Raw genomic sequence first — 25986 nt, 5'->3', positions numbered from 1 at the left:
GAGGGCATCTACCTTAGATTGTAGGACTGCCAGGGTGTTAAGCATATCCCAGTTTAGGCCACCTAACAGAATGAATTCTGAAGATAGATGGTGGGCAATCAATTCACATATGGTGGCCAGGGCACAGCTTGGAGCTGAGGGGGGTCTATAACAGGCGGCAACAGTGAGAGATTTATTTCTGGAGAGATGTATTTTTTAAATTAGAAGCTCGAACTGTTTGGGCATAGACCTGGAAAGTATGACAGAACTTTGCAAGCTATCTCTGCAGTAGATTGCAACTCCCCCCCCTTTGGCAGTTCTAGCTTGATGGAAAATGTTGTAGTTGGGGATGGAAATCTCCACATTTTGTGGCCTTCCTAAACCAGGATTCAGACATGGCAAGGACATCATGGTTTGCGGAGTGTGCTAAAGCAGTGAGTAAAACAAATTTAGGGAGGAGGCTTCTGATGTTAACATGCATGACGGGATGAAAGGCTTTTTTCGGTTACAGAAGTCAACAAATGAGAGAGCCTGGGGACACGCAGGGCCTGGGTTAACCTCCACATCACCCGAGGAACAGAGGAGTAGGATGAAGGTATGCCTAAAGGCTATCAAAACTGGTCGTCTAGTGCGTTGGGGACAGAGAATAAAAGGAGCAGATGTATGGGCATGGGTAGGATAGAACTTATTGCTGTCTAAACTGTCCACTTAAATACTAAACTTTAAACGTTTTTAATGACAATAGTTTCTGGACATTTACAGGCAATTTACGAGCTCATCATCCACAAAAACATAAATTTACTCATTGCTCCCCCCCAAAAAATCTGAAGTCGGAACTATTTTTTCCTTTAGACCATGTTTCCTGGGGCGGGAAGCTCTTCTGTTACACCAAACATGGTTGCTTCCTTCAGCAGGTATGCGAATGTTGTGTTTTTGTTTTAATCTTATTTGAATGTTTCTATATAATATTAAACTAATGTACATTTATTCAGCCTACGATTTAACTAATTTAGTCGAGTAACTCATTCATGAAATGTAGACGATTAATTTAGCAATGCATTCGAATAACATCCGCCAGTTTCACAGCAAGGCGCAGCAGCCACAGACAATGAGTTAGTTATAAAATATCTTTGGCGCTGCTGAACCAGCATCTTGGGTTTACAGGAGACGTTGAATATGGCGATTTTCCTTTAAGCGCATTCAACTTGCTATTCTCCAGCTTTTCAAGATTAATGTCACACGTTTGGTACTTACCAAAGAATTGAGTTTGGCTGAACAACTAACGTTAGTATTGTAATGACGTTACTGCCGTTCCGGCCGGTGTGTACTCCACCCCCCTAAAATCAAAATTCAAAGTTACATGCAACCGAAAATAATCGTATCGTTTTTGAGAAAATGCCAAATCCACCTCTTCTGCACCACCAATAAAATGACCAATTACTACCACGCACAGTTCGGCTGATCCAGCAGCAGAAAAGGTCATTGATTTGATCACCTTCAACAGTTTATGAACGCCATACCTATCTGTTGTTTCACCCGCGCTACACCGAACGCAATAATATTTCATGTAAGTAGACAATATAGGGTACTTTTAAAGTTGTATATTTCTAATTAAGCTTTATTTTGTGTTTTAAATCCATTACTAATATTGCAGGATGTGCAAAACTGGCATTCATTCGATTGCATGTGACTTTTTTATTTCGACTATTTTTGGAAGTACATACCGTCAAAAGGTAGTAATGACGATAGTTGCTCAGCGAAACTCCATTCTTTGGTAAATTTCGAACGTATTTTGACATTATTACGCTTGAAAGGCTGATGAATGGTAAGTGGAATGACTGCTTCCTGGGTTTAAAGGAGAATTGACGGATCGAGTGCTTGTGATTTGCTTGCATAGATAGCTACATTTTCCAACCAATATACATAAGTACTGGTATGGGGATGATGAGTTGGCAGCTATGTTGTTTTTGAAAATAATTGTATTTGCATGATAATGCCACGGTTTATAATATAATAGCTACAAAGCATTTCACCCTCGTGTCATTTATACAGATACTTCAGTTTTTGATTGAACTGCATTTGGAGGTTGACTCAATCAAGATGGACGAAGAGCCAGAGAGAGCCAAGCGTTGGGAGGGAGGTTATGAGCGAACATGGTAAGGCGCTCACTAAACGTAAGCTTAGGATGAATATAATTATTGGGCTGTTGTATGAGTTTTCACATTTGCTCTTCACCAACTTCATCCTGCAGCAGTCACCTGCATTGTAAGAGGCTCTATTGGCAACCCGTCTTTTAGGGTGTTATTGTTTGACTCAAGCAAACATCACCAAAGACGTGACTGAAACGGGAAACAATTTGCCGTAATTCATGAGTGGCCCGCAGTGAATAAATACATGTGTTTGAGGCTCTGTCTCACTAATTGGTTGTGTAATGTACACACACATGATTTTAGTTTGTGTGTTTTAAATTTTTTTTTAATAAAGATTGGCAACACTGCCATGTTAATCTGAGCCTCGCTGTTAAAAAAACACATTAGTGTCTGACTTTTCGCTGTCACAGATGCACCTCCCCTGACTAAACTCCTCGACTTTGGTCTACAGTGAGGCTGCAACAGCCTTACCACTGAAATGCGGACACTGACTGACTGTCTGTCCGTCTGTCCATATAGGGAGATCTTGAAGGAGGACGAGTCTGGATCTCTCAAAGCCACTGTAGAGGAAATCCTTTTCCAGGCCAAAAGGAAAAGGGTGTTTGAGAGTCATGGACAAGTTCGGCTTGGGATGGTGAGTTGATTCCTCACCCTCTATTTGCCTTCTCAGATGCCATGTACTTCTTCAGTAAAGTAATAATGATAACACTACAATATCACGTGTTCCAGATGCGTCACCTGTACGTGGTAATTGACACCTCTAGAACCATGGAAGACCAGGACCTGAAACCCAACCGCCTCACCTCTACACTCAAGGTGAGGAATAGGAGGAGGATCGAGGAAGAGGAGGGGATGGTAGAGATGAGGAGGAGTAATCCAAATACTTGTGAAACATATGGAGCTGAAAAATATTTTGATTTTGTTTTCTCTCTCTCTCTTCAACTCTGCAGCTGGTGGAATATTTTGTTGAGGAATACTTTGACCAGAACCCCATCAGTCAGGTAGGCCCTCGTTCCACCATTCAATTAGAGTGGGTTTTGTTGTCCCACTGTCATTCGTTCCTGAGCGTTTGTCAATGTAAGCAGCCCTTGGAGCCTGGTTCCTCTCTAGGTTTCTTCCCAGGTTCCAGCCTTTCTAGGGAGTTTTTTTTTCTAGCCACAGATACCTCTGCATTGCTTGCTCTTTGGGGTTTTAGGCAGGGTGTCTGTAAAGCACTTTGTAACACCTCCGGATGTAAAAAGGTGCTTCATGAAATACATTTGATGGATTGCTACGTCAGCAACGGTGTGTCCTCCTACTATATGGTCTAGTAAGCTAAGAGAACTTAGTCCCTCCTATGGTCTCCTCTTCAGGTGGGCATCATCACCACAAAGAACAAGAGAGCGGAGAAGCTGACTGACCTGGCAGGTGAGAGGTCCGCCTTGGGTCATTCTACGAGGTGTCCCAATTTCCCCTAAGCTTATTCAATATAAGTGCTGTACTTTTTTTTGTGTTTGTTTTTTTGACATGTTTAAAATAGTTTTCATTTTTATAGATTTATTTTCCATTGTAGGCATTAATGTTTGTGGCTTGCTGGTGTTTTGAGAGTGCATGTTAGTTGTGTGCTGGTTACAGTTCTGCTTGACAGTGCTGTTATTCTATCCACAGGGAACCCAAAGAAGCACATTGATGCCCTGAAGAAAGCAAAGGACTCTACGTGTGGAGGAGAACCCTCTCTATATAACTCCCTCAGCCTGGCCATGCAGACTCTCAAGTATGCTTCCTGTGTGGTGTGTGTGTGTGTGTGGTGTGTATATCCATATACTTTTATTTTGTCCCAAGATGTATGATCCACTTTGTCTTTTCACCATCACCCCCTGGCTCTCCTCAGACACATGCCAGGCCACAGCAGCAGAGAAGTCCTCATCATCTTCAGTAGTCTCACCACATGTGACCCAGCTAACATCTACGAGCTGGTCAAGGTAACAGCAGATCTGGCTGTCTCTGTCTCTATCACTTACATCCAGGCTGTATCACATTCGGCCGTGATTGGGAGTACCATACGGCAGCACACAATTGGCCGTGATTGGGAGTCCCATACGGCAGCACACAATTGGCCCAGCGTCGTCCGGGTTTGGCCGGTGTAGGCAGTCATTGTAAATAAGAATTTGTTCTTATTAACTGACTTGCCTAGTTCAATAAAGGTTAATAATTTTATCTCTCACTTTCCCCAGATGTTTTTCTCTGGTGTTTTCTCTCATGTAGAAACTCTGGTGTAGTTTCTATGTGGTCTTTCTCCTTGTCTCACTGATCTCTCGCTGGTGTCTCCCATTTCATATCTCTGATCTCTCCCTGATCTCTCACCGGTGTCTCCCATTTCATATCTCTGGTGTTTTCTCTGTTCTCCATCAGACTCTGAAGGCTCTGAAGATCCGTGTGTCTGTGATTGGCCTGTCAGCCGAGGTGCGTGTTTGCACGGTGCTCACCAGAGAGACCGGGGGGTCGTACCATGTGATCCTGGATGAGAGCCACTTCAGAGAGCTGCTGATGTTTCATGTGAAGCCTCCTCCTGCTACCTCCTCCTCCGAGTGTTCCCTCATACGCATGGGTCAGACACACATAGAGCTTCAGCACATCGACTGGCTCAGTCCTAACCACACAATGTTATTTCTGAGCTCCAGTGTTTCTATTCTCTCTCCCTCCAGGTTTCCCCCAGCACACCATAGCTTCTATATCAGACCAGGATGCCAAGCCTTCTTTCAGCCAGGCCCATCTGGACAGCACTAGTGGTGGTCCCGGTCTGTCTATGGGAGGGTACTTCTGTCCACAGTGCCAGGCCAAGTACACTGAGCTACCTGTCGAGTGTAAAGTCTGTGGTACGTGGTGCCTAGCTTACTGTGAAGTCTACCGAGTGTTTAAGTCTGGTGTGTGGTGTCTAGCCGAGTGTTTAAGCCTAGTGGGTGGTGTCTAGCCGAGTGTGTGGTGTCTAGCCGAGTGTTTGTCCCAATCGTCTCTCCTTCTTCACTTGTTTACTATTTCCCACATCTTAATGCATTGGTTTGCTGTAGGCACGGGCTAGAGGGAGTTTCTCAAAGCAATCATTTCCTTTCATATCGGGAAGTGAACAAGTGTACACTTCGGGAGGAAGGCATTTTGGGAAATACCTTCTGCGTACATACATTGAGATGACCCGTGTGTGTACTACTACAGACGTGACTAAAGTGTGTGTGCTCCCCCAGGGCTGACACTTGTCTCCGCTCCTCACCTGGCCCGCTCCTTCCACCACCTCTTCCCCCTGGAGGCCTTCCAGGAGAGTCCTCTGCTGCTGCACCACACAGAGAGGTTCTGTGAAGCCTGCCAGGGGGAGCTGAAAGACAAGAGTGTGTTCACGTGTCCGTCGTGCAACAGTGTGTTCTGCGTGGAGTGTGACCTGTTCATCCACGACACGCTGCACTGCTGCCCCTCTTGCATCCACAGCCGCAGTGCCCCCTGAGATGCTCTGGTCAAAAGTAGAGGACTATGTAGGACTTATGGGAAACCTCAGACAAGTGCCAATATACCTGCACACACTTTAAAGATGTTTACTCATTTGGAGGGCCTTCAGTGCTTTGGGCCCTTACAGAATTTACCTCTGGAGTTGTGTTGCTAGGAAATTTGGAATTGACTTTGGCCGTATTGCTTGGAGTTGACTTTGGAGTTGTCCTGTATCCAGGCTGACATCTAAAGCTAGAGGACTGACTTTACCTCAATGATGGTAGGATTGAGATGGAACTGCTGAAACTCTGAGCATCGATATCACCGGATGGCTCTGGCAGCAGCATAGAATGGACCAAACCTTTTCAATAAACTTCAGCTCTTTTGTAGAGATCTTATTGTATGTTCTCTTTATTCATTTAGACTCGTCTGTCTGTCCCCATCTCTTAGCCAGAGCCTTCCATTAAATGACAGGGTTTTACGATCAATATTTTTCATTTCAGTATTTTAACAAAATACAGATTCTTTTCAACATTTTAATTCTCACAAAATCTGAAAAACACACAGGCAACAAACAAAAAAGCCCCAGCAGGGCATCTGAGATCAGTGCATGTACTGCATTGAGACATTACGACGCCAAATCATTACATCATAAATGCAGCAAAAACACACCAAGATCAGCAAAAACACACAACACAAGTGAGGCAACAAATGCAATAGAAGGAGCCTCCTCTGAGATGCAGGACTGGGCTGTTTCTCCTGGGAACAGTAACCAAGGTAACGCTTATGTGGAGAAAATCTCCTGGTAGTTATGATCCCCTAAGAAGTGGGGACAACCATTTTTTATATATATATATATATATATATAAAAAAAGGCTCACATATTTATGCTGACAGTATTGTATAATAAATTCATCACACAAAAAAATGACAAACCGAGTCGTAGACACGTCTGTTTTAAAAGTTGAGGTGAGGATAACTGATTAACTGAGTCAATTCTTATAAATTTACCGAAGATGAAAAATTAAAAACAAAAATGCGCCATCCAGTGTTACCAACACTGCTCAATGCACTGAGGAAATATTATTCTTTAAAAGGTGAGTCGAGATTGACAAATATACAAATCATCTTGCATCATAAATAACTACTCAATATTATTTCTACATCCGTTAGTCACAATTTCCGCATAATTGATCCCGGTTTTGATGCTCTCAAACAGCCATAATCATTCTGCGATCTAGACGAGGGATTATCGACGAGATTCAGCCGCGGGATGATTTTTCTCTTGAGCGGGGGAGCCGGTACATAATTACAAATCATTTGTAGACAGCAAGAAGCCCAAACAGATATAATGTTTGACGAAAACATAATTTCGAACCTTGCTTACATTTGTATACGATCACGTCTCCCTATTATGCGTGATAATACTTTGGAACAGATTTCTTAAATTAAAATCAGCTGGTTGATTTCCTGGTGTTTTTAATATTTTATGTCCCAACAATAAAAAAAATATTTTCTCAGAAAACTCGGGGGGGCCAAATAAAACCAGCTACGGGCCAAATTCGGCCCAAATTCGAACCCTGCTCTAGACCCCTCCATGCCCTGTACTGCATAGAAGGCCTATAGATCCTCGTGGCCCCGTGTCTCTGTCCTGGCTCCCTGGGCCTGTCTGTCCAGCCAGGCCTTTAGCTGGGGCAGGTGCTGGTCCATCCAGCGGATGTTCTCTTCAATGCTCTCATATGTCTGCTGAATACACCTCAGACCAGAACCTGTCTCCTCAGACAGAGAGTCAAAGAACCCGCGAACCTGGGGGGGGAGGAGACATGGGCAGACTGCTTACAATAGATCTCAAACACATCTACTATATACAGCTAAATGTGAGCCTATGAACAAGCAGACAGTAATACACTAACAGTAGGGTAGTTATTATGAGGGAAACATTTGAGTGCCTTTTGAATTTTGTAGTTATTACAGCTGACAAAAACTATATAGCTACATAACGTAAGGTAATGGTAGTGGTATTATCAAACACCAGAGTAGACAGACTCTTACCTCGTCCAGCATCTCCCTGGTGGAGTACTGGTTGGTCACACCGGTCACCATGCCTGAGATAGAGTGGGACCCCAGGTCAAACCTACAGGTCAAAAGGTCATGGGGGTTAGGTATACAGACACGTCGAAAAGAAAATTACAACTTTATGCAAATGATCAGCAACGCAACCAAATAATAATCAATCAGAGGGAGGGTTTTGCTAGCTAGTTTTGACACCATGCTGGACAGGCTAACAGCCAACAGTTCTGCTTTGCATGCTGTTCTGAAGATACACCATGAGGGGAGATCTTGGTGATTCCTTACTACAAGGTAGTTTCTAGTATAACCATGGCGTAAGATCATTAGACTCACTTCTTCACCAGTGTGTGCCAGTTGTGTCTGAGGAAGTCCCAGGCCAGCTTGTACCCTTTGGGGTTCCTGCTGACAGAGATGACCACATGAGGAAGGTCCTGAGTCTTCATCACCTCGCCCATAAGACTCTGCTCCATTAACCTGGGGGGGGGGAGAGACACAGGGGGTGTGAGGGAGAGGTCAAACCACCGCATCTGCTATGCAAAGTGGCAGAGCTAAAGCGTTGTTTGTCAGACCAGGAGACATCCCGCAAAACAGTCTTCTCATGAAAACGTAGCGCCACGTAACGGTGAGACTCTCACGAACACGATGGCGTTCTCCGTTTTGCTCTGCGACGCCCACAAACCCCCCGGGACTCGTCTGAAGGTAACCGGGTATCAGTTTAAAACATTTATGGAAGTATGAAGGTCGTTTTGAGCCAACATAAAAGGGGTTAAATATGTGATATAGATTTAGGACAGACAATTGAAAACGTTATTCCTTATCTTTATTCTGGACTGTCTGTTTTTCCATTTATGAATGTTATTCAGTGTATTTCTATTGGCTATAGTAGTAAAGCCCAAATTCTCAATTTTTTTTTATACCTACCGGGGTCCTAAAATTCTAAATCAAATAGCTAAATGATCCATGGTATGACCGCACCTCAAAGGTTTAGACTTTTAGAGGTTTAAATGCAATACAGAGCAGCAAGAAAGCAGAGCAGCAAGTTATGAGGACTGTAGCTTACAGAGAGATAGTTCTGAGGACTGTAGCTTACAGAGAGATAGTTCTGAGGACTGTAGCTTACAGAGAGATAGTTCTGAGGACTGTAGCTTACAGAGAGATAGTTCTGAGGACTGTAGCTTACAGAGAGATAGTTCTGAGGACTGTAGCTTACAGAGAGATAGTTCTGAGGACTGTAAGCAGGAGAGATAGTTATGAGTGTTGTAAGCAGGAGAGATAGTTATGAGTGTTGTAAGCAGGAGAGATAGTTATGAGGACTGTAAGCGGGAGAGATAGTTATGAGAACTGTAAGCGGGAAAGATAGTTATGAGGACTGTAAGCAGGATAGATAGTTCTGAGGACTGTAAGCAGGAGAGATAGTTATGAGGACTGTAAGCAGGAGAGATAGTTATGAGGACTGTAAGCAGGAGAGATAGTTCTGAGGACTGTAAGCGGGAGAGATAGTTCTGAGGACTGTAAGCGGGAGAGATAGTTCTGAGGACTGTAAGCGGGAGAGATAGTTCTGAGGACTGTAAGCGGGAGAGATAGTTCTGAGGACTGTAAGCGGGAGAGATAGTTCTGAGTGTTGTAAGGAGGAGAGATCGTTCTGAGTGATGTAAGCGGGAGAGATAGTTATGACTGTTGTAAGCAGGAGAGATAGTTCTGAGTGATGTAAGGAGGAGAGAGTTCTGAGGACTATACGCAGGAGAGATAGTTCTGAGTACTGTAAGCAGGAGAGATAGTTCTGAGTGATATAAGCAGGAGAGATAGTTCTGAGTGATGTAAGCAGGAGAGATAGTTATGAGGACTATAAGCAGGAGAGATAGTTCTGAGTGATGTAAGCAGGAGAGATAGTTCTGAGTGATGTAAGCAGGAGAGATAGTTATGAGGACTGTAAGCAGGAGAGATAGTTCTGAGTGTTGTAAGCATGAGAGATAGTTCTGAGTGATGTAAGCAGGAGAGATAGTTCTGAGTGATGTAAGCAGGAGAGATAGTTCTGAGTGATGTAAGCAGGAGAGATAGTTATGAGGACTGTACGCAGGAGAGATAGTTCTGAGTGATGTAAGCAGGAGAGATAGTTATGAGTGATGTAAGCAGGAGAGATAGTTATGAGGACTGTAAGCAGGAGAGATAGTTCTGAGTGATGTAAGCAGGAGAGATAGTTCTGAGTGATGTAAGCAGGAGAGATAGTTATGAGACGTTCTTCATGTTAACCCACCGCTTTAGCTTGTGTTGCAGAGGGCTGATGGACAGGGCAGACTTGATGCGGCTCTTGACAGATGTGTGCTGCGAATGGCGGTACTTCTCAAAGAGGAAATCCCACCCCTCTGGGTCACGAGCACCAATGGCAAACACCGCCAAGCTGACATCACTGGGGAGACTGAGGAAGAAGAGAGAGAAAGTGGGGGTTGTCCCAATACTCTAGCATGCTCTCCTTCTTTTCTCTCTTTACCTTCAGGACAAAAAAAAATGTTTATTTTCATTGAATTGAATGGTTTGACCTCTGACCTCATGTTGCCGTCGGAGGCCCTCCACTTGTTGAAGAGGTGTGTGGCGGTAGCGACACAGTGGGGATGGTTCCTGACAGAACCGAACAGCAGCAGGTAGCTCCTTAGAACCCTCTGGGAAACAGAGCCCTCGTCACTCCACGTCTGACGGTCTATCAAACCCCGGAACAGCTCCACGATGTAGCCCTGACAAACAGATATATCTCTATTCAATCCATCAATCAAACGTATTGATAAAGACCTTTTTACATCAACAGTTGTCACAACCTCTCGTCCCCGAAGAGCAAGCAGAAGCACAGTGACAAAAGCTCTGTCAAAGAACTCTGGAAGAAAGAAACCTGAAGAGGAACCAGACTCTCTTACCTTCATCTGGTTCTCCAGACCCTCCATGTCTCTCTTCTCCATCAGTTTGTAGAGAGGGACCAGCTCCCCCAGACCCTGGGTGACAGGCATGATGTCTGTCTCCTTGGACAGATACAGAGACAGGTCCAAGGCTGTGTCCAGTCCTACCTTACCAACACTACAAAGGAGAAAGGGGACATGGTGTTAGGGACAGATACTGGGACAGGTCCAAGGCTGTGTCCAGTCCTACCTTACCAACACTACAAAGGAGAAAGGGGACATGGTGTTAGGGACAGATACTGGGACAGGTCCAAGGCTGTGTCCAGTCCTACCTTACCAACACTACAAAGGAGAAAGGGGACATGGTGTTAGGGACAGATACTGGGACAGGTCCAAGGCTGTGTCCAGTCCTACCTTACCAACACTACAAAGGAGAAAAGGGGACATGGTGTTAGGGACAGATACTGGGACAGGTCCAAGGCTGTGTCCAGTCCTACCTTACCAACACTACAAAGGAGAAAAGGGACATCACACATGCGACTATTCTGTGTTGAGCGGATAAAGTGATCATGTTGAAACACGTCCTCCTATACGCTCACAGTTATAATGTAACTTTAGTTGTGATACCAACCCTTCGGCTGTTGTTTTGATCTGTAATACAAGGCTGCATGATGCCACTCTAATTTTAAAAATAAATCAAAAAGTCTCATGAAAGGCATACGCTCTTCTCTGTTTCTTACGTAGGCTGCACACACTCCATCAGTCTCTCATTCAACAAGAGGTTACCCTGCCAGGTAGGCTGCACACACTCCATCAGTCTCTCATTCAACAAGAGGTTACCCTGCCAGGTAGACTGCACACACTCCATCTGTCTCTCATTCAACAAGAGGTTTCCCTGCCAGGTAGACTGCACACACACCGCGGTTATGTTTTGAATATGCCAGGTAGACTGCACACACACTGCGGTTATGTTTTGAATATGCCAGGTAGGCTGCACACACTCCATCTGTCTCTCATTCAACAAGAGGTTACCCTGCCAGGTAGGCTGCACACACTCCATCAGTCTCTCATTTGAAGGTTACCCTGCCAGGTAGGCTGCACACACTCCATCTGTCTACATTTGAATATGCCAGGTAGGCTGCACACACACCGTGGTTACATTTTGAATATGCCAGGTAGGCTGCACACACACTGCGGTTATGTTTTGAATATGCCAGGTAGGCTGCACACACTCCATCTGTCTTACATTCAACAAGAATATGCCAGGTAGGCTGCACACACTCCATCAGTCTACATTTTGAATATGCCAGGTAGGCTGCACACACACCATCAGTTACATTTGAATATGCCAGGTAGGCTGCACACACTCCACCTGTCTCTCATTTTTGAATATGCCAGGTAGGCTGCACACACTCCATCAGTCTCTCATTCAACAAGATTTTTCCCTGCCAGGTAGGCTGCACACACTCCATCAGTCTTCATTTTGAAGGTTACCCTGCCAGGTAGGCTGCACACACACCATCAGTCTCTCATTCAACAAGTTATGTTTTGACCCTGCCAGGTAGGCTGCACACACACTCCATCAGTCTCTCATTCAAGAAGAGGTTATCCTGCCAGGTAGGCTGCACACACTCCATCAGTCTCTCATTCAACAAGAGGTTACCCTGCCAGGTAGGCTGCACATACACCGCGGTTACATTTTGAATATGCCAGGTAGGCTGCACACACACCGCGGTTACATTTTGAATATGCCAGGTAGGCTGCACACACACCGTGGTTACATTTTGAATATGCCAGGTAGGCTGCACACACACCGCGGTTATGTTTTGAATATGCCAGGTAGGCTACACACACACACACACACCGAGGTTACATTTTGAATATGCCAGGTAGGCTACACACACACACCGCGGTTACATTTTGAATATGCCAGGTAGGCTGCACACACACCGTGGTTACATTTTGAATATGCCAGGTAGGCTGCACACACACCATGGTTATGTTTTGAATATGCCAGGTAGGCTACACACACACACACACACACACACACCGCGGTTACATTTTGAATATGCCAGGTAGGCTACACACACACCGTGGTTACGTTTTAATATGCCAGGTAGGATACACAGGTTGTAAAGCAGATTAAATGCGCTTCATGTTAAGAATTGAACAATAAATATAGCAGTGTTAGAAAGTGGGAATCCTCTTTTAAATAGTGGCACGTCTAAACGATTTTTTTTTTTTTACACAATGACTGGGCTTATAAGAACACGGAACTCTGTAGGCTATGTGCTCTCCAACCCTGTTCCGACTCTGTAGGCTATGTGCTCTCCAATCCTGTTCACTCTGTAGGCTATGTGCTCTCCAACCCTGTTCCGACTCTGTAGGCTATGTGCTCTCCAACCCTGTTCCGACTCTGTAGGCTATGTGCTCTCCAACCCTGTTCCGACTCTGTAGGCTATGTGCTCTCCAACCCTGTTCCAGGTGAGCATTTCTCCTTTGCCAAGATAATTCATCCACCTGACAGGTGTGGCATATCAAGAAGCTGATGAAACTCCATGATCATTACACAGGTGCACCTTGCGCTGGGGACAATAAAAGGCCACTCTAAAATGTGCAGTTTTGTCACATAACACAATGACACAGATCTCTCAGGTTTTGGTTTTGAGAGAGCGTGCAATTGACATGCTGACTGCATGAATGTCCACCAAAGCTGTTGCCAGATAATTGAATGTTCATTTCTCTACAATAAGCCAGCTCCAATGTCGTTTTAGAGAATTTGGTAGTACGTCCAACCAGCCTCACAACCGCAGACCACGTATAACCACACCGGCCCAGGACCTCCACATACGGCTTTTTCACCTGAGGTATTATCTGAAACCAGCCCCCCGGACAGCTGATGAAACTGAGGACTATTTCTGTCTGTAATAAAGCCCTTTTGTGGGGAAAAACTCATTCCCATTGGCTGGGCCTGGCTCTCAAGTGGGTGGGCCTATGCCCTTCCAGGCCCACCCATGGCTGTGCCCCTGCCCAGTCATGTGAAATACATATGTTAGGGCATAATACATTTATTTCAATTGACTGATTTCCTCATATGAACTGCAACTTAGTAAAATCGTTGAAATTGTTGAATGTTGCATTTATATTTTTGAGCAGTATACATAAAAAACGACATTGAAAAAAAACAACATTTTACAATATTATACACTATGTTGACAGACTGACCTGACCAATTGGAAGGCATTGTTTATGAGGGAGGCGCGGTCGTTGGAGCTCAGAGCCCTGTGATTGGTCAGCAGCAGGGAGGTCAGAGAACGCCAGCCTTCCCCCTCGTAATGGACCATGTAGTAACCACTCATATCCACGTTAAACTTGACCCACTCCACCTCCTCTGGTAGGTACAGCACGTCTAGAGGGGGACGTAGTTAGTTAGTATACTATAACTATACTGTTACCAGGCGAGACTAATGCTAGAACTGTTAGGTCACAAACCCCAGACAGAGACGCCTACCTGTCCTGGTCTTGAGCAGGAAGCGATGCACTGTGTTGGAGCTGCTGGTGATGTAGGTCAGAGGAACCTGCCACAGGAAGCTGCATGTGGGGGAGGGGGGTCAGGAGTTAATATTGAATGACTTGGTTATTCACAAACACCTGAATTACCAAGCCTGAACTACCATCTCTACAAAGGAAATTAAACTATGATGTTTCCTGGATATCTAGTACCAACTGCCCAGTCAAAGAGGGTTAAAATCCTCCCTACTGCCCTCTGACACATTCTCTCTCACTGACATCTGACACATTCTCTCTCACTGCCCTCTGACACATTCTCTCTCACTGCCCTCTGACACATTCTCTCTCACTGCCCTCTGACACATTCTCTCTCACTGCCATCTGACACATTCTCTCTCACTGACATCTGTTCAATAAAACCAGAAAATGGGAAAGGACTGGGAATTATCTTACCCGTGTGTCTGTGAGGGATCGTCGGTCTTGAGGTATCTCTCCTGGCTGAGTCTGACCTGGCGACCCCTGACCTCTACAGTGACCAGGGGAAACCCCTCCTGCAGCGTCCACGTGTCCATGATGGCCCTCACATCCAGCTGATCGCCTGAGTACCACTTCTACACGAACACACACGCACAGACACAGTCACCTGAGTACCACTTCTACACGAACACACACGCACAGACACAGTCACCTGAGTACCACTTCTACAACACAAACACACACGCTCAGACACAGTCACCGGAGTACCACTTCTACAACAAGCCAGGAAGGACACAGGACATGAACACTATAAGACATTAACTGTTGTAGTGTGTTGACTGTTACAGTGTGTTGACTGTTAGTGTGTTGACTGTTAGTGTGTTGACTGTTGCAGTGTGTTGACTGTTAGTGTGTTGACTGTTAACGTGTGTTGACTGTTAGTGTGGTGACTGTTAGTGTGTTGACTGTTAGTGTGTTGACTGTTGCAGTGTGTTGACTGTTAACGTGTGTTGAGTGTTAGTGTGTTGACTGTTGCAGTGTGTTGACTGTTAGTGTGTTGACTGTTGCAGTGTGTTGACTGTTAGTGTGTTGACTGTTAGTGTGTTGACTGTTGCAGTGTGTTGACTGTTAGTGTGTTGACTGTTGCAGTGTGTTGACTGTTGCAGTGTGTTGACTGTTGCAGTGTGTTGACTGTTAGTGTGTTGACTGTTACAGTGTGTTGACTGTTGCAGTGTGTTGACTGTTGCAGTGTGTTGACTGTTAGTGTGTTGACTGTTGCAGTGTGTTGACTGTTAGTGTGTTGACTGTTAACGTGTGTTGACTGTTGCAGTGTGTTGACTGTTGCAGTGTGTTGACTGTTGCAGTGTGTTGACTGTTAGTGTGTTGACTGTTAGTGTGTACTGTGACAGTGTGTTGACTGTTAGTGTGTTGACTGTTAACGTGTGTTGACTGTGACAGTGTGTACTGTTACAGTGTGTTGACTGTTAGTGTGTTGACTGTTAACGTGTGTTGACTGTTAGTGTGTTGTCTGTTGCAGTGTGTTGACTGCTGCAGTGTGTTGACTGTTAACGTGTGTTGACTGTTAGTGTGTTGACTGTTGCAGTGTGTTGACTGTTAGTGTGTTGACTGTTGCAGTGTGTTGACTGTTAGTGTGTTGACTGTTGCAGTGTGTTGACTGTTAGTGTGTTGACTGTTGCAGTGTGTTGACTGTTGCAGTGTGTTGACTGTTGCAGTGTGTTGACTGTTAGTGTGTACTGTGACAGTGTGTTGACTGTTAGTGTGTTGACTGTTAAGTGTGTTGACTGTGACAGTGTGTACTGTTACAGTGTGTTGACTGTTAGTGTGTTGACTGTTAGTGTGTTGTCTGTTGCAGTGTGTTGACTGTTGCAGTGTGTTGACTGTTAGTGTGTTGACTGTTGCAGTGTGTTGACTGTTGCAGTGTGTTGACTGTTAGTGTGTTGACTGTTGCAGTGTGTTGACTGTCGCAGTGTTGACTGTTAACGGACAATACCAATCTTAAACGCCTCTGTGTTGACTGTGACAGTGCGTTGACTGTTACAGTGTGTTGACTGTTGCAGTGTGTTGACTGTTACAGTGTGTTGACTGTTAGTGTGTACTGTGACAGTGTGTTGACTGTTAGTGTGTTGACTGTTAGTGTGTTGACTGTTAGTGTGTTGACTGTGACAGTGTGTACTGTTACAGTGTGTTGACTGTTAGTGTGTTGTCTGTTGCAGTGTGTTGACTGTTGCAGTGTGCTGACTGTTAGTGTGTTGACTGTTGCAGTGTGTTGACTGTTGCAGTGTGTTGACTGTTAGTGTGTTGACTGTTGCAGTGTGTTGACTGTTGCAGTGTGTTGACTGTGACAGTGTGTTGACTGTTAGTGTGTTGACTGTTACAGTGTGTTGACTGTGACAGTGTGTTGACTGTTACAGTGTGTTGACTGTTAGTGTGTTGACTGTTGGTGTTGACTGTTAGTGTGTTGACTGTTAGTGTGTTGACTGTTACAGTGTGTTGACTGTTGCAGTGTGTTGACTGTTAGTGTGTTGACTGTTAGTGTGTACTGTGACAGTGTGTTGACTGTTAGTGTGTACTGTGACACTGTGTTGACAGTTGCAGTGGGTTGACTGTGACAGTGTGTAGGAGGGGTTTGCTGGTGTGTTGTGACTTACAGGAGCTCCAGACTGGGCCTTTTCCTGAGAACAGAACCCCCCATCGTCTTTCAGTCTGCCCTCATCCAGATCATCTGACTGGCAGATCTGTTAAGACAGACACATTATTGGCTTGGTTGGGTTCGACTCAGTAGTGTGAAAAGGGTATGAAGCTCAGGTAGCTGTATACACACTCACGTTAGTGAGGCTCTCCCACAGATGGCTGTTGACAGTGTTCTGATAGCTGTAACGTCTGAGGTAACGGACAATACCAATCTTAAACGCCTCTGGGGTCAGGAAGTCCCTCAGCATGTTCAGAATACACGCCCCCTGGAAAAACAATAACACATGAATTCACAGAAATCAACTCACTGACTAGACTGGAGTACTTTCAGAAGAGATAGCAAACCTGTGTTCAAATAATATTTGAAATCTTTCTAGTATTTTGAGTGTTTGTTTTAGCATGTCTAGAGTTTCAGGTGAAGGGGGTTTGCACTTTTGGGGCTCTTCTATTGGTTCCATTTCAGTGAAGTATTTGAAACTAGGTCTGACGGATAGTCAGCATGAAGTGAATAGACTGGACAGGAGTCAGACCTTGGTTGATTGATTGATTGATTGGGAGTCTAACCTTATCGTAGGATACATCGTCAAACATCTCCTGGATCTGAGTAGGAGTGTCCACCTGGCTGGAAACGGGGTGGGAGGAGCTTAATGAATCCACCTCCATCGCCTCAAAACACTTCCCTAGGAAGAAGTCATTCTGAGGGGGAGGGGAAGGGAGGAAGGGAAAGAGAGAGAGAGAGAAAGAAAGAGAGAGAGAAAACAGAAAGAGAGAGCGAGAGAGAGAAAACAGAAAGAGAGAGAAAACAGAAAGAGAGAGAGAGAGAGAAAACAGAAAGAGAGAGAGAGAAAACAGAAAGAGAGAGAGAGATAGAGAGAAAACAGAAAGAGAGAGAGAGAAAAAACAGAAAGAGAGAGAGAACAGAAAGAGAGAGAGAAGGAGAGAGAGAAAACAGAGAGAGAGAGAGAGAAAAAACAGAAAGAGAGAGAGAACAGAAAGAGAGAGAGAGAAGGAGAGAGAGAAAACAGAGAGAGAGAAAACAGAGAGAGAGAAAACAGAAAGAGAGAGAGAGAAGGAGAGAGAGAAAACAGAGAGAGAGAAAACAGAAAGAGAGAGAAGTCCTTTGTCAGTTAGTGATATCACAACAACCCTGATTTCCCTACACATACATCCAGCAGCCTGCCTATCAACTAGCTCAGTATTTGTTCAGGTACGTTTCTATACAAACTCTCTACTATACTCTTTAATTTCATACTAAATCAACAAAAGAAATACAGAAAATGAATATTAAAAACCAAACAGAGGCTTACCACTTGCAGCTCAGGATTGGTGATGTTAACTGACACAAACTCCATGAACTTTGCAAAGCCCTCATTGAGCCACAGGTCATTCCACCACTGCATGGTCACTAGGTTACCGAACCACTAGACCGACAGGAGTAGAGACAGGGTTAGGACAAGATAGTAACTAGGTTACCAGCCCACTAGACCAACAGGAGTAGAGACAGGGTTAGGACAAGATAGTCACTAGGTTACCAGCCCACTAGAACAACAGGAGTAGAGACAGGGTTAGGACAAGATAGTCACTAGGTTACCAGCCCACTAGAACAACAGGAGTAGAGACAGGGTTAGGACAAGATAGTCACTAGGTTACCGAACCACTAGACCAACAGGAGTAGAGACAGGGTTAGGACAAGATAGTCACTAGGTTACCAACCCACTAGACCAACAGGAGTAGAGACAGGGTTAGGACAAGATAGTCACTAGGTTACCAGCCCACTAGACCAACAGGAGTAGAGACAGGGTTAGGACAAGATAGTCACTAGGTTACCAGCCCACTAGAACAACAGGAGTAGAGACAGGGTTAGGACAAGATAGTAACTAGGTTACCAACCCACTAGACCAACAGGAGTAGAAACAGGGTTAGGATAAGATAGTCACTAGGTTACCAGCCCACTAGACCAACAGGAGTAGAGACAGGGTTAGGACAAGATAGTCACTAGGTTACCAGCCCACTAGAACAACAGGAGTAGAGACAGGGTTAGGACAAGATAGTCACTAGGTTACCGAACCACTAGACCAACAGGAGTAGAGACAGGGTTAGGACAAGATAGTCACTAGGTTACCAGCCCACTAGACCAACAGGAGTAGAGACAGGGTTAGGACAAGATAGTCACTAGGTTACCAACCCACTAGAACAACAGGAGTAGAGACAGGGTTAGGACAAGATAGTCACTAGGTTACCAACCCACTAGAACAACAGGAGTAGAGACAGGGTTAGGACAAGATAGTCACTAGTTTACCGAAACACTAGGTAAAAAACATAAAGAAATCTCCCAGGAAATGTAGTGCATTACCCAAAACTACTAGAACACTGGTAACACTTCATATTAAGAGTACAGAAACAAGCTAATAATTAAGCAATAAGGCCTGGGGGGGTGTGGTATATGGCCAATATACCACGGCTAAGGGCTGTTCTTAAGCACAACGCAACACGGAGTGCTTGGATACAGCCCTGAGCCGTGGTATATTGGCCATATACCACAAACCCCCGAGGTGCCTTATAAACTGGTTACTAACGTAAATAGAGCAGTAAAAATACATGTTTTGTCATACCCCATGTTATACGGTCTGATGTTAGCCAATCAGCATTCAGGGCTCGAACCACCCAGTTTATACCAGGGAATATACCACGTGCCTTCAGAAAGTATTCACACCCCTTGACTTTTTCAACAACAAAATAAATTGTGTTACAGCCTGAATTTAAAATGGGTTACATTTCGATGTGTTGGTCACTGGCCTACACACAATTCCCCATAATGTTGAAGTATTTTTATAAATGTTTACAAATTAATAAAAAATGAAAAGCTGAAATGTCTTGAGTCAATAAGTATTCAACCCCTTTGCTATGGCAAGCCTAAATAAGTTAACAAGTCACATAATAAGTTGTATGGACTCACTTTGTCTGCAATAATAGTGTTTAACATGATTTTTTAATGACTACCTCATCTCTGTACCCCAAACATAGGTGAAGAATGAAAATGCTACATGAAGTAGCTAAGTGAAAACATTTAATTGTTTAGAGTCTAAGACATTGGGGAGGTGCTAAACTGACATGTGGAATTGTTTTAAGATGGTCATACTATGGATCATTTAGCTATTTGATTTTGAAGTTTAGGACCCCTTTAGGTATAAAAAAAAGTTATATATTATTTTAACCCTACACATTCATGGCTTGTCTTTTTTTGGGGGTAGGCACAAAAATCCCCTCATACCTCCATTCATTTAAAAAAAAACGGTACCAGTTAACTTCAGACAAGGGGCCATAGAGCAAAACGGAGAACACCCTCGAGTCTCCCCTTCCCATAAAGTTGTCATTATAGTTTGTAGGTCAAACCATTCAGACGCTACAGAAGTTTACGTGTGAAGACCGATTTTGGGAATGTCTCATGGTCTGACAAACACCGCTCTTAGCTCTCCCACCTTCCACTGCAGATGTCTCACCGCTCTTAGCTCTCCCACCTTCCACTGCAGATGTCTCACCGCTCTTAGCTCTCCCACCTTCCACTGCAGATGTCTCACCGCTCTTAGCTCTCCCACCTTCCACTGCAGATGTCTCACCGCTCTTAGCTCTCCCACTGCAGATGTCTCACCGCTCTTAGCTCTCCCACCTTCCACTGCAGATGTCTCACCGCTCTTAGCTCTCCCACCTTCCACTGCAGATGTCTCACCGCTCTTAGCTCTCCCACCTTCCACTGCAGATGTCTCACCGCTCTTAGCTCTCCCACCTTCCACTGCAGATGTCTCACCGCTCTTAGCTCTCCCACTGCAGATGTCTCACCGCTCTTAGCTCTCCCACCTTCCACTGCAGATGTCTCACCGCTCTTAGCTCTCCCACCTTCCACTGCAGATGTCTCACCGCTCTTAGCTCTCCCACCTTCCACCGCAGATGTCTCACCGCTCTTAGCTCTCCCACCTTCCACTGCAGATGTCTCACCGCTCTTAGCTCTCCCACCTTCCACTGCAGATGTCTCACCGCTCTTAGCTCTCCCACCTTCCACTGCAGATGTCTCACCGCTCTTAGCTCTCCCACCTTTCACCGCAGATGTCTCACCGCTCTTAGCTCTCCCACCTTCCACTGCAGATGCAGAAGTGTGATGCCGGTGGATGTGATGTATTGAGATGTATCCAATGCAAAAGTAGCTTAAGCTGACTGATTTTGATGGAATGTTTTTGTTATGTAACTTAGATTGACACACCTGTGCATGTGTCACATTTTGGCCATATCGCCCAGCCCTAATTTAATTTTCAAGAAATGTGCAAACATTTCTAAAAACTTGTTTTCACTTTGTCATTTTTGGGGTATTGTGTGTAGATAGGCCAGAAAAAAAATATATTTTGTCAGTTTTGAATTCAGGTTGTAACATAACAAAATGTGGAATACTGTCTGAAGGTATTGTATATTCTGACAAAGCATCTGATTGATGAACCAACAGAGGTTAGTCCCACTTACCTGGTGTGCCAGCTCATGTGCGATCACCATGGTGATGCCTAGCTTGTCAGAGGCGGAGCTCTTGTTGGGGTCAAAGAGCAGCCCAGCCTCTCGGTATGTGGTCAGACCCCAGTTCTCCATTGCACCCGACTGGAAGTCTGGGATAGCTGCCAGGTCTGGGAGGAACACATAGGAATACATCAGGAAATGCTTTATTTGAAGGTCTACTTACAAAAATGTGAAAAACCATTATTAAACATAGACCTACATTAGCATAAACTGTCAGCTAGTGCCACCTCCTGCTACCGAATGCACCCCAGTAAGTCTATGTGTGGTGCGTAGTGTATGTGCATTGTGTTCTACTCACCCTGTTTGGGTAGAGGATATGGGATGTCAAAGTAGTCATCGTAGAAGTCCAACAGTCTGACTGCAGCATTCAGGGCAAAGTCTGTCTGGTTGATCTTGTCTGGTACAGCATACACTGAGATCTGATAGGACAATACCGAGGAAGAGGTCAATCATATAAATATGTTGTTGAGCACTTCCACACAGCAGGGACTAGGGAGCTATAATGATGTGTATGTATAAACTAGTCATAGTCAGTGAAACAGAGAAGTAGCACAAGGTTTCAGATAGAACCTGATCAACAAGACAGGGTACAACTCCCTTTTCCACGTGAAAGTTATTCAATGCACTTCATTTCTATTTGCAGGTTGGGCATCTTAAGCTACCCTTTCATTCTGACCAATGAGAGGACTTCCTGCTCACCTTGACTCCGTGACTGGTGGTCTTGCTGACAGACTGGAAGTCAGAGACGATGAAGGCCACCAGGTAGGTGCTCATCCTAACGCTGGTGTCAAAGTGGTCCTCCAGCACGCCACCTGGTAACTCTACTGTCTTTAGCTGTGGAGGGAAGAGGTAGAGGATTTGTTCATTATGACAACTGCCTCTCCCTGGCATTCAAACGGTGTGGAGAAACAGGTACTTTGGGATGTTTCAGAACTCTTTGCTCATAAAGGGGCTTGATAGATGAAAGCGGCATGGTGAAAATGCTTAAATGGATAGAATTGTTTTGTATTCATCTGCCCCGTTTATCACCTGTTAATAGATCTGTTATATATCACCTGTTAATAGATCTGTTATATATCACCTGTTAATAGATCAGTCATAGATCACCTGTTAATAGATCTGTTATATATCACCTGTTAATAGATCAGTCATAGATCACCTGTTAATAGATCTGTTATAGATCACCTGTTAATATATCTGTTATATATCACCTGTTAATATATCTGTTATATATCACCTGTTAATATATCTGTTATATATCACCTGTTAATAGATCTGTTATATATCACCTGTTAATAGATCTGTTATATATCACCTGTTAATAAATCTTTTCAATATCAAGTGAAGGAATGGTGACTAGGAGAGAAAGACACTTGAGACTATTGAGATGCAGCCGTGGTGTTTCCCAGGGTACCTTGGGCATGTTGGAGAGGGCGATGTGGCGTGACTCCCGTCGTATCTGGATGGTGAAATTGGCTTTGAACGCCGGCTCATCGAAACAGGGGAAGGCTGCTCGGGCACTGGTCGCTTCAAACTGAGTGGACGCCATAAATCTAACAGGACAGAGGAGAGAAAAAAAGGGTTGTTTACAATTAAGATATACAAATGAATGTAAAGCTTATGATTGAGTAATTCATTATAGTGGCACACCTTTCAGCAGTGTTGTAATACTCGATTCAAGGACTCAGACTTGACTCGGACTCAAGTCACAATTTCCCTGACCCGTGACTCGACCAGTTGTAACTGTTGTCAGAATATCTCTATATTTTGCATAATTCAACATACGATCTACAGCAGCAAGTGTTAGATAGACGTATTATCTATTTAGCCTTAACAATGTGCAACACTGGAATTACATTTTTAACTTAAGAAATGGTTGTACAGCTACTTTTGGCACTACCAAGGGGCTCGTGACTCGATTCGTGACTCAAACTTGAACAATAAGGACTTGGAACTCGTGACTCTAGGTTCGTGACTCGAACTTGAACAATAAGGACTTGGGACTCGTGACTCTAGGTTCGTGACTCGAACTTGAACAATAAGGACTTGGGACTCGTGACTCTAGGTTCGTGACTCGATCATGAACAATAAGGACTTGGGACTCGTGACTAGGTTCGTGACTCGAACTTGAACAATAAGGACTTGGGACTCGTGACTCGATTTGTGACTCGAACTTGAACAATAAGGACTTGGGACTCGTGACTCTAGGTTCGTGACTCGAACTTGAACAATAAGGACTTGGGACTCGTGACTCTAGGTTCGTGACTCGAACTTGAACAATAAGGACTTGGGACTCGTGACTCGAACTTGAACAATAAGGACTTGGGACTTGGGACTCGTGACTCTAGGTTTGTGACTTGAACTTGAACAATAAGGACTTGGGACTCGTGACTCGAGGTTTAGTGACGTGACTACATCACTGCCTATGGACGATTTGATCACTCTAAGTGGCTGGTCACTTTCACTGCATATTCTTTTGGAATGCACTGTAGAATGATTGACGTGTGTTTTCAGTGCTCTAGGTGACCACCTGTCCAGCCCAGGGCCAATCCTGATGGTTCGTATTCCTACCTGACCTCTCCCGTGGTTGTGCGATAGGAGCTCTTGTAGAAACCGTGGAAACTGTCAGACAGGTTGGCAGAGAACTCCAGACGAACCTTGTACGTCCCACCTCTGACCAGCAGCACATCAGACATCAGAGCTAGCTGGTGGAAGGCTGGGTACTCCAACACCTGCAGAGGCCTTGAAAAAAATCAGAATAAGAAAAACTTTATTGCCATGCAACAAATGTTACTAGGAATTTTATTTTGGTGTTGTAGCTACATAGAAGCACCGACAATCACATCAACAATGAATCCAATTACCATCAACACAGATACAGACATCAGTATCAATAGAAATACACAAGACAACCAGGGTTGGGTTCAAGTCCATTTGAATTCCAGTCAATTCAGAAAGTCAACCCATATTCCAATTTCAATTCCAAAATGTCCTCCTTGAAAAGCATTGAAGATCATTTGAATTTCAGTGTAGGTCCTGAATTGACTGGAATTTAAATGTAATTTGACTCCAACCCTGATGCCAACACTTGTAGAAAAAGAAGGGACCCGATCATACACTGGCAGTGACCCTGGACCTTCCGGTGCCAAGAGCTCAGCTTTAGCTATCTGGAGTTCCTTGCTGTGGAGGATGATGGTAGAGGTGTCCTCGAAGACCTGGAGTTGAATCTGCACCGCTCCGGTGAAGTCTAGGCTGGTCAGGTTAGGGTGGACGAGAAGGTCATAGTGGATTGGAGAGACAGTTTCAGGAAGTCTCATGTGGACCCAGGGGAAAGGTTGGCCATTAGTGGCGACGGGAGGTAGAAGTGAGGAAGACTTGTCGTTGGTATCATGGTTTCCTGGAAGCTGTGCCGCTAAAGATGGGGCAAATGATACATGCAGGAGCACCAGGATGGTGACAGTTAACGTCGTCATCCTGACGCCTGACAAAAAGTCGGCAGTTTCCTAAAGATGGAAGAAATTAAGTCAGGTCACATTGTAGCAAAACGAATGGTGGGGCGACGTGGAGCACTGATTGATACAGCATGACTCATTGTATCAACTAGTAGCACGGTAAATAATGTATCAATCCATCTGTAACATTTCTATTGAAGTGAATAGCTCAATAATGCATATTCGAAAGCTGTACAACACATTCAACAGGAACGCGTGGACATGACATTGCGATTGTAAAAGTTACTGTTACTTTCGATTTCAGCTCAATATTCAAAACCTGTGCTATTCATTAAAACAAAACCTTGCATTAGCCTATTCATCCACAATATTAGGCTAGCTAGGCTACAGCGAAACGTAAATTTAAACAATTTAAACAGCGAACAGTCAACTTGTAGATAGATACATTTTAAGACATTACTGTACTTACTGTCAGGTTATCTGTCCGACTTGATTGTGAAAGTGAAAATAAAAAGGACCTGTACAGATTTGCATTCTGGGACAATCTGAATGACAGCCCGACTCATACTATGAATGCCCCATCACTTTAAACACTGACAATGTTAAGAGAAGCATTGAAATAGGTGAGATAATGATTGGATCCACAACAAACCATTATTTGCAAACGGCTCATTTCAATACAGGAAGTCAAATAAACCCAGCTCTGTTTTGGTTTTGACCCATAGTGCATACTATTGGCCACTAGGGTGCACCAGATAGCTATGTTTATTTATAAAAGTGTCGTGTTTCAGTGTTTTACAAGTGCTATGCATAGCCTACCAGTCCAACAGCACCACCTGACCTGAGCACAATATTTCCAGAATCCAAAAATTATATTGCCAGTGAAATGGATGCTCTGCAATGACTACATTGACATTGACAGCCTTGGTTTCTCAAATGATTGCCTCGCCTGGTTTACCAACTACTTCTCTGATAGAGTTCAGTGTGTCAAATCGGAGGGACTGTTGTCCGGTCCTCTGACAGTCTCTATGGGTGTGCCACAGGGTTCAATTCTCGAGCCGACTCTCTTTTCTGTATACATCAATGATGTTGCTCTTGCTGCTGGTGATTCTCTGATCCACCTCTACGCAGACGACACCATTCTGTATACTTCTGGCCCCTCCTTGGACACTGTGTTAACTAACCTCCAGACGAGCTTCAATGCCATACAACTCTCCTTCCGTGGCCTCTAACTGCTCTTAT

General features: G+C 44.4%; 2 protein-coding genes across 6 annotated transcripts; one reads left to right on the top strand and one right to left on the bottom strand.

Annotated features, from left to right (window-relative positions):
• The first annotated feature begins 816 nt into the window (after positions 1-816).
• gtf2h2 (general transcription factor IIH, polypeptide 2) lies at positions 817-6442 on the top strand. 5 transcript variants are annotated; one of them, XM_024438145.2, is made up of 11 exons: positions 817-893; positions 2032-2135; positions 2649-2763; positions 2859-2945; positions 3080-3130; positions 3482-3536; positions 3777-3882; positions 4000-4090; positions 4521-4716; positions 4814-4984; positions 5348-6442. In XM_024438145.2, the coding sequence occupies exons 2-11, from the start codon at positions 2080-2082 to the stop codon at positions 5599-5601; spliced, it is 1182 nt and encodes a 393-aa protein (XP_024293913.1). In that variant the 5' UTR covers positions 817-893; positions 2032-2079; the 3' UTR covers positions 5602-6442. The 5 variants fall into 5 exon arrangements, with proteins under 5 accessions (XP_024293913.1, XP_024293912.1, XP_024293908.1 ...); XM_024438144.2 differs by having other exon boundaries at positions 4790-4984; XM_024438140.2 differs by lacking the exon at positions 817-893 and adding an exon at positions 1149-1546 and having other exon boundaries at positions 4790-4984.
• erap1b (endoplasmic reticulum aminopeptidase 1b) lies at positions 6433-25437 on the bottom strand. The gene is made up of 20 exons (XM_042331280.1): positions 25214-25437; positions 24410-24795; positions 23864-24034; positions 22707-22845; positions 21992-22126; positions 21591-21711; positions 21245-21399; positions 18043-18156; positions 17300-17431; positions 16870-17001; positions 16693-16779; positions 14501-14658; positions 14049-14128; positions 13763-13946; positions 10559-10715; positions 10197-10381; positions 9907-10068; positions 7986-8126; positions 7635-7716; positions 6433-7388 (listed from the first exon to the last, which is right to left on the bottom strand). The coding sequence occupies exons 2-20, from the start codon at positions 24763-24765 to the stop codon at positions 7203-7205; spliced, it is 2877 nt and encodes a 958-aa protein (XP_042187214.1). The 5' UTR covers positions 24766-24795; positions 25214-25437; the 3' UTR covers positions 6433-7202.
• Between the last annotated feature and the right edge of the window lie 549 nt (positions 25438-25986).

This window comes from Oncorhynchus tshawytscha, linkage group LG12 (genome assembly GCF_018296145.1).
Source record: "Oncorhynchus tshawytscha isolate Ot180627B linkage group LG12, Otsh_v2.0, whole genome shotgun sequence".
Lineage (NCBI taxonomy): Eukaryota > Metazoa > Chordata > Actinopteri > Salmoniformes > Salmonidae > Oncorhynchus > Oncorhynchus tshawytscha.
This window is presented reverse-complemented; position numbering and strand designations above follow the sequence as displayed.

Coding starts and splice junctions, on each gene's coding strand:
- erap1b (XM_042331280.1), bottom strand. CDS start 24,765: ATGACGACGTTAACTGTCACCATCCTGGTGCTCCTGCATGTATCATTT. Junction 24,035..24,409: donor GGTCCAGGGTCACTGCCAGT/GTATGATCGGGT, acceptor ATTTTTTTCAAG/GCCTCTGCAGGTGTTGGAGT. Junction 7,389..7,634: donor CCAGGGAGATGCTGGACGAG/GTAAGAGTCTGT, acceptor CTCCCCCCCCAG/GTTCGCGGGTTCTTTGACTC.
- gtf2h2 (XM_024438140.2), top strand. CDS start 1,487: ATGAACGCCATACCTATCTGTTGTTTCACCCGCGCTACACCGAACGCA. Junction 3,131..3,481: donor ACCAGAACCCCATCAGTCAG/GTAGGCCCTCGT, acceptor TCTCCTCTTCAG/GTGGGCATCATCACCACAAA. Junction 3,537..3,776: donor GAAGCTGACTGACCTGGCAG/GTGAGAGGTCCG, acceptor TTCTATCCACAG/GGAACCCAAAGAAGCACATT.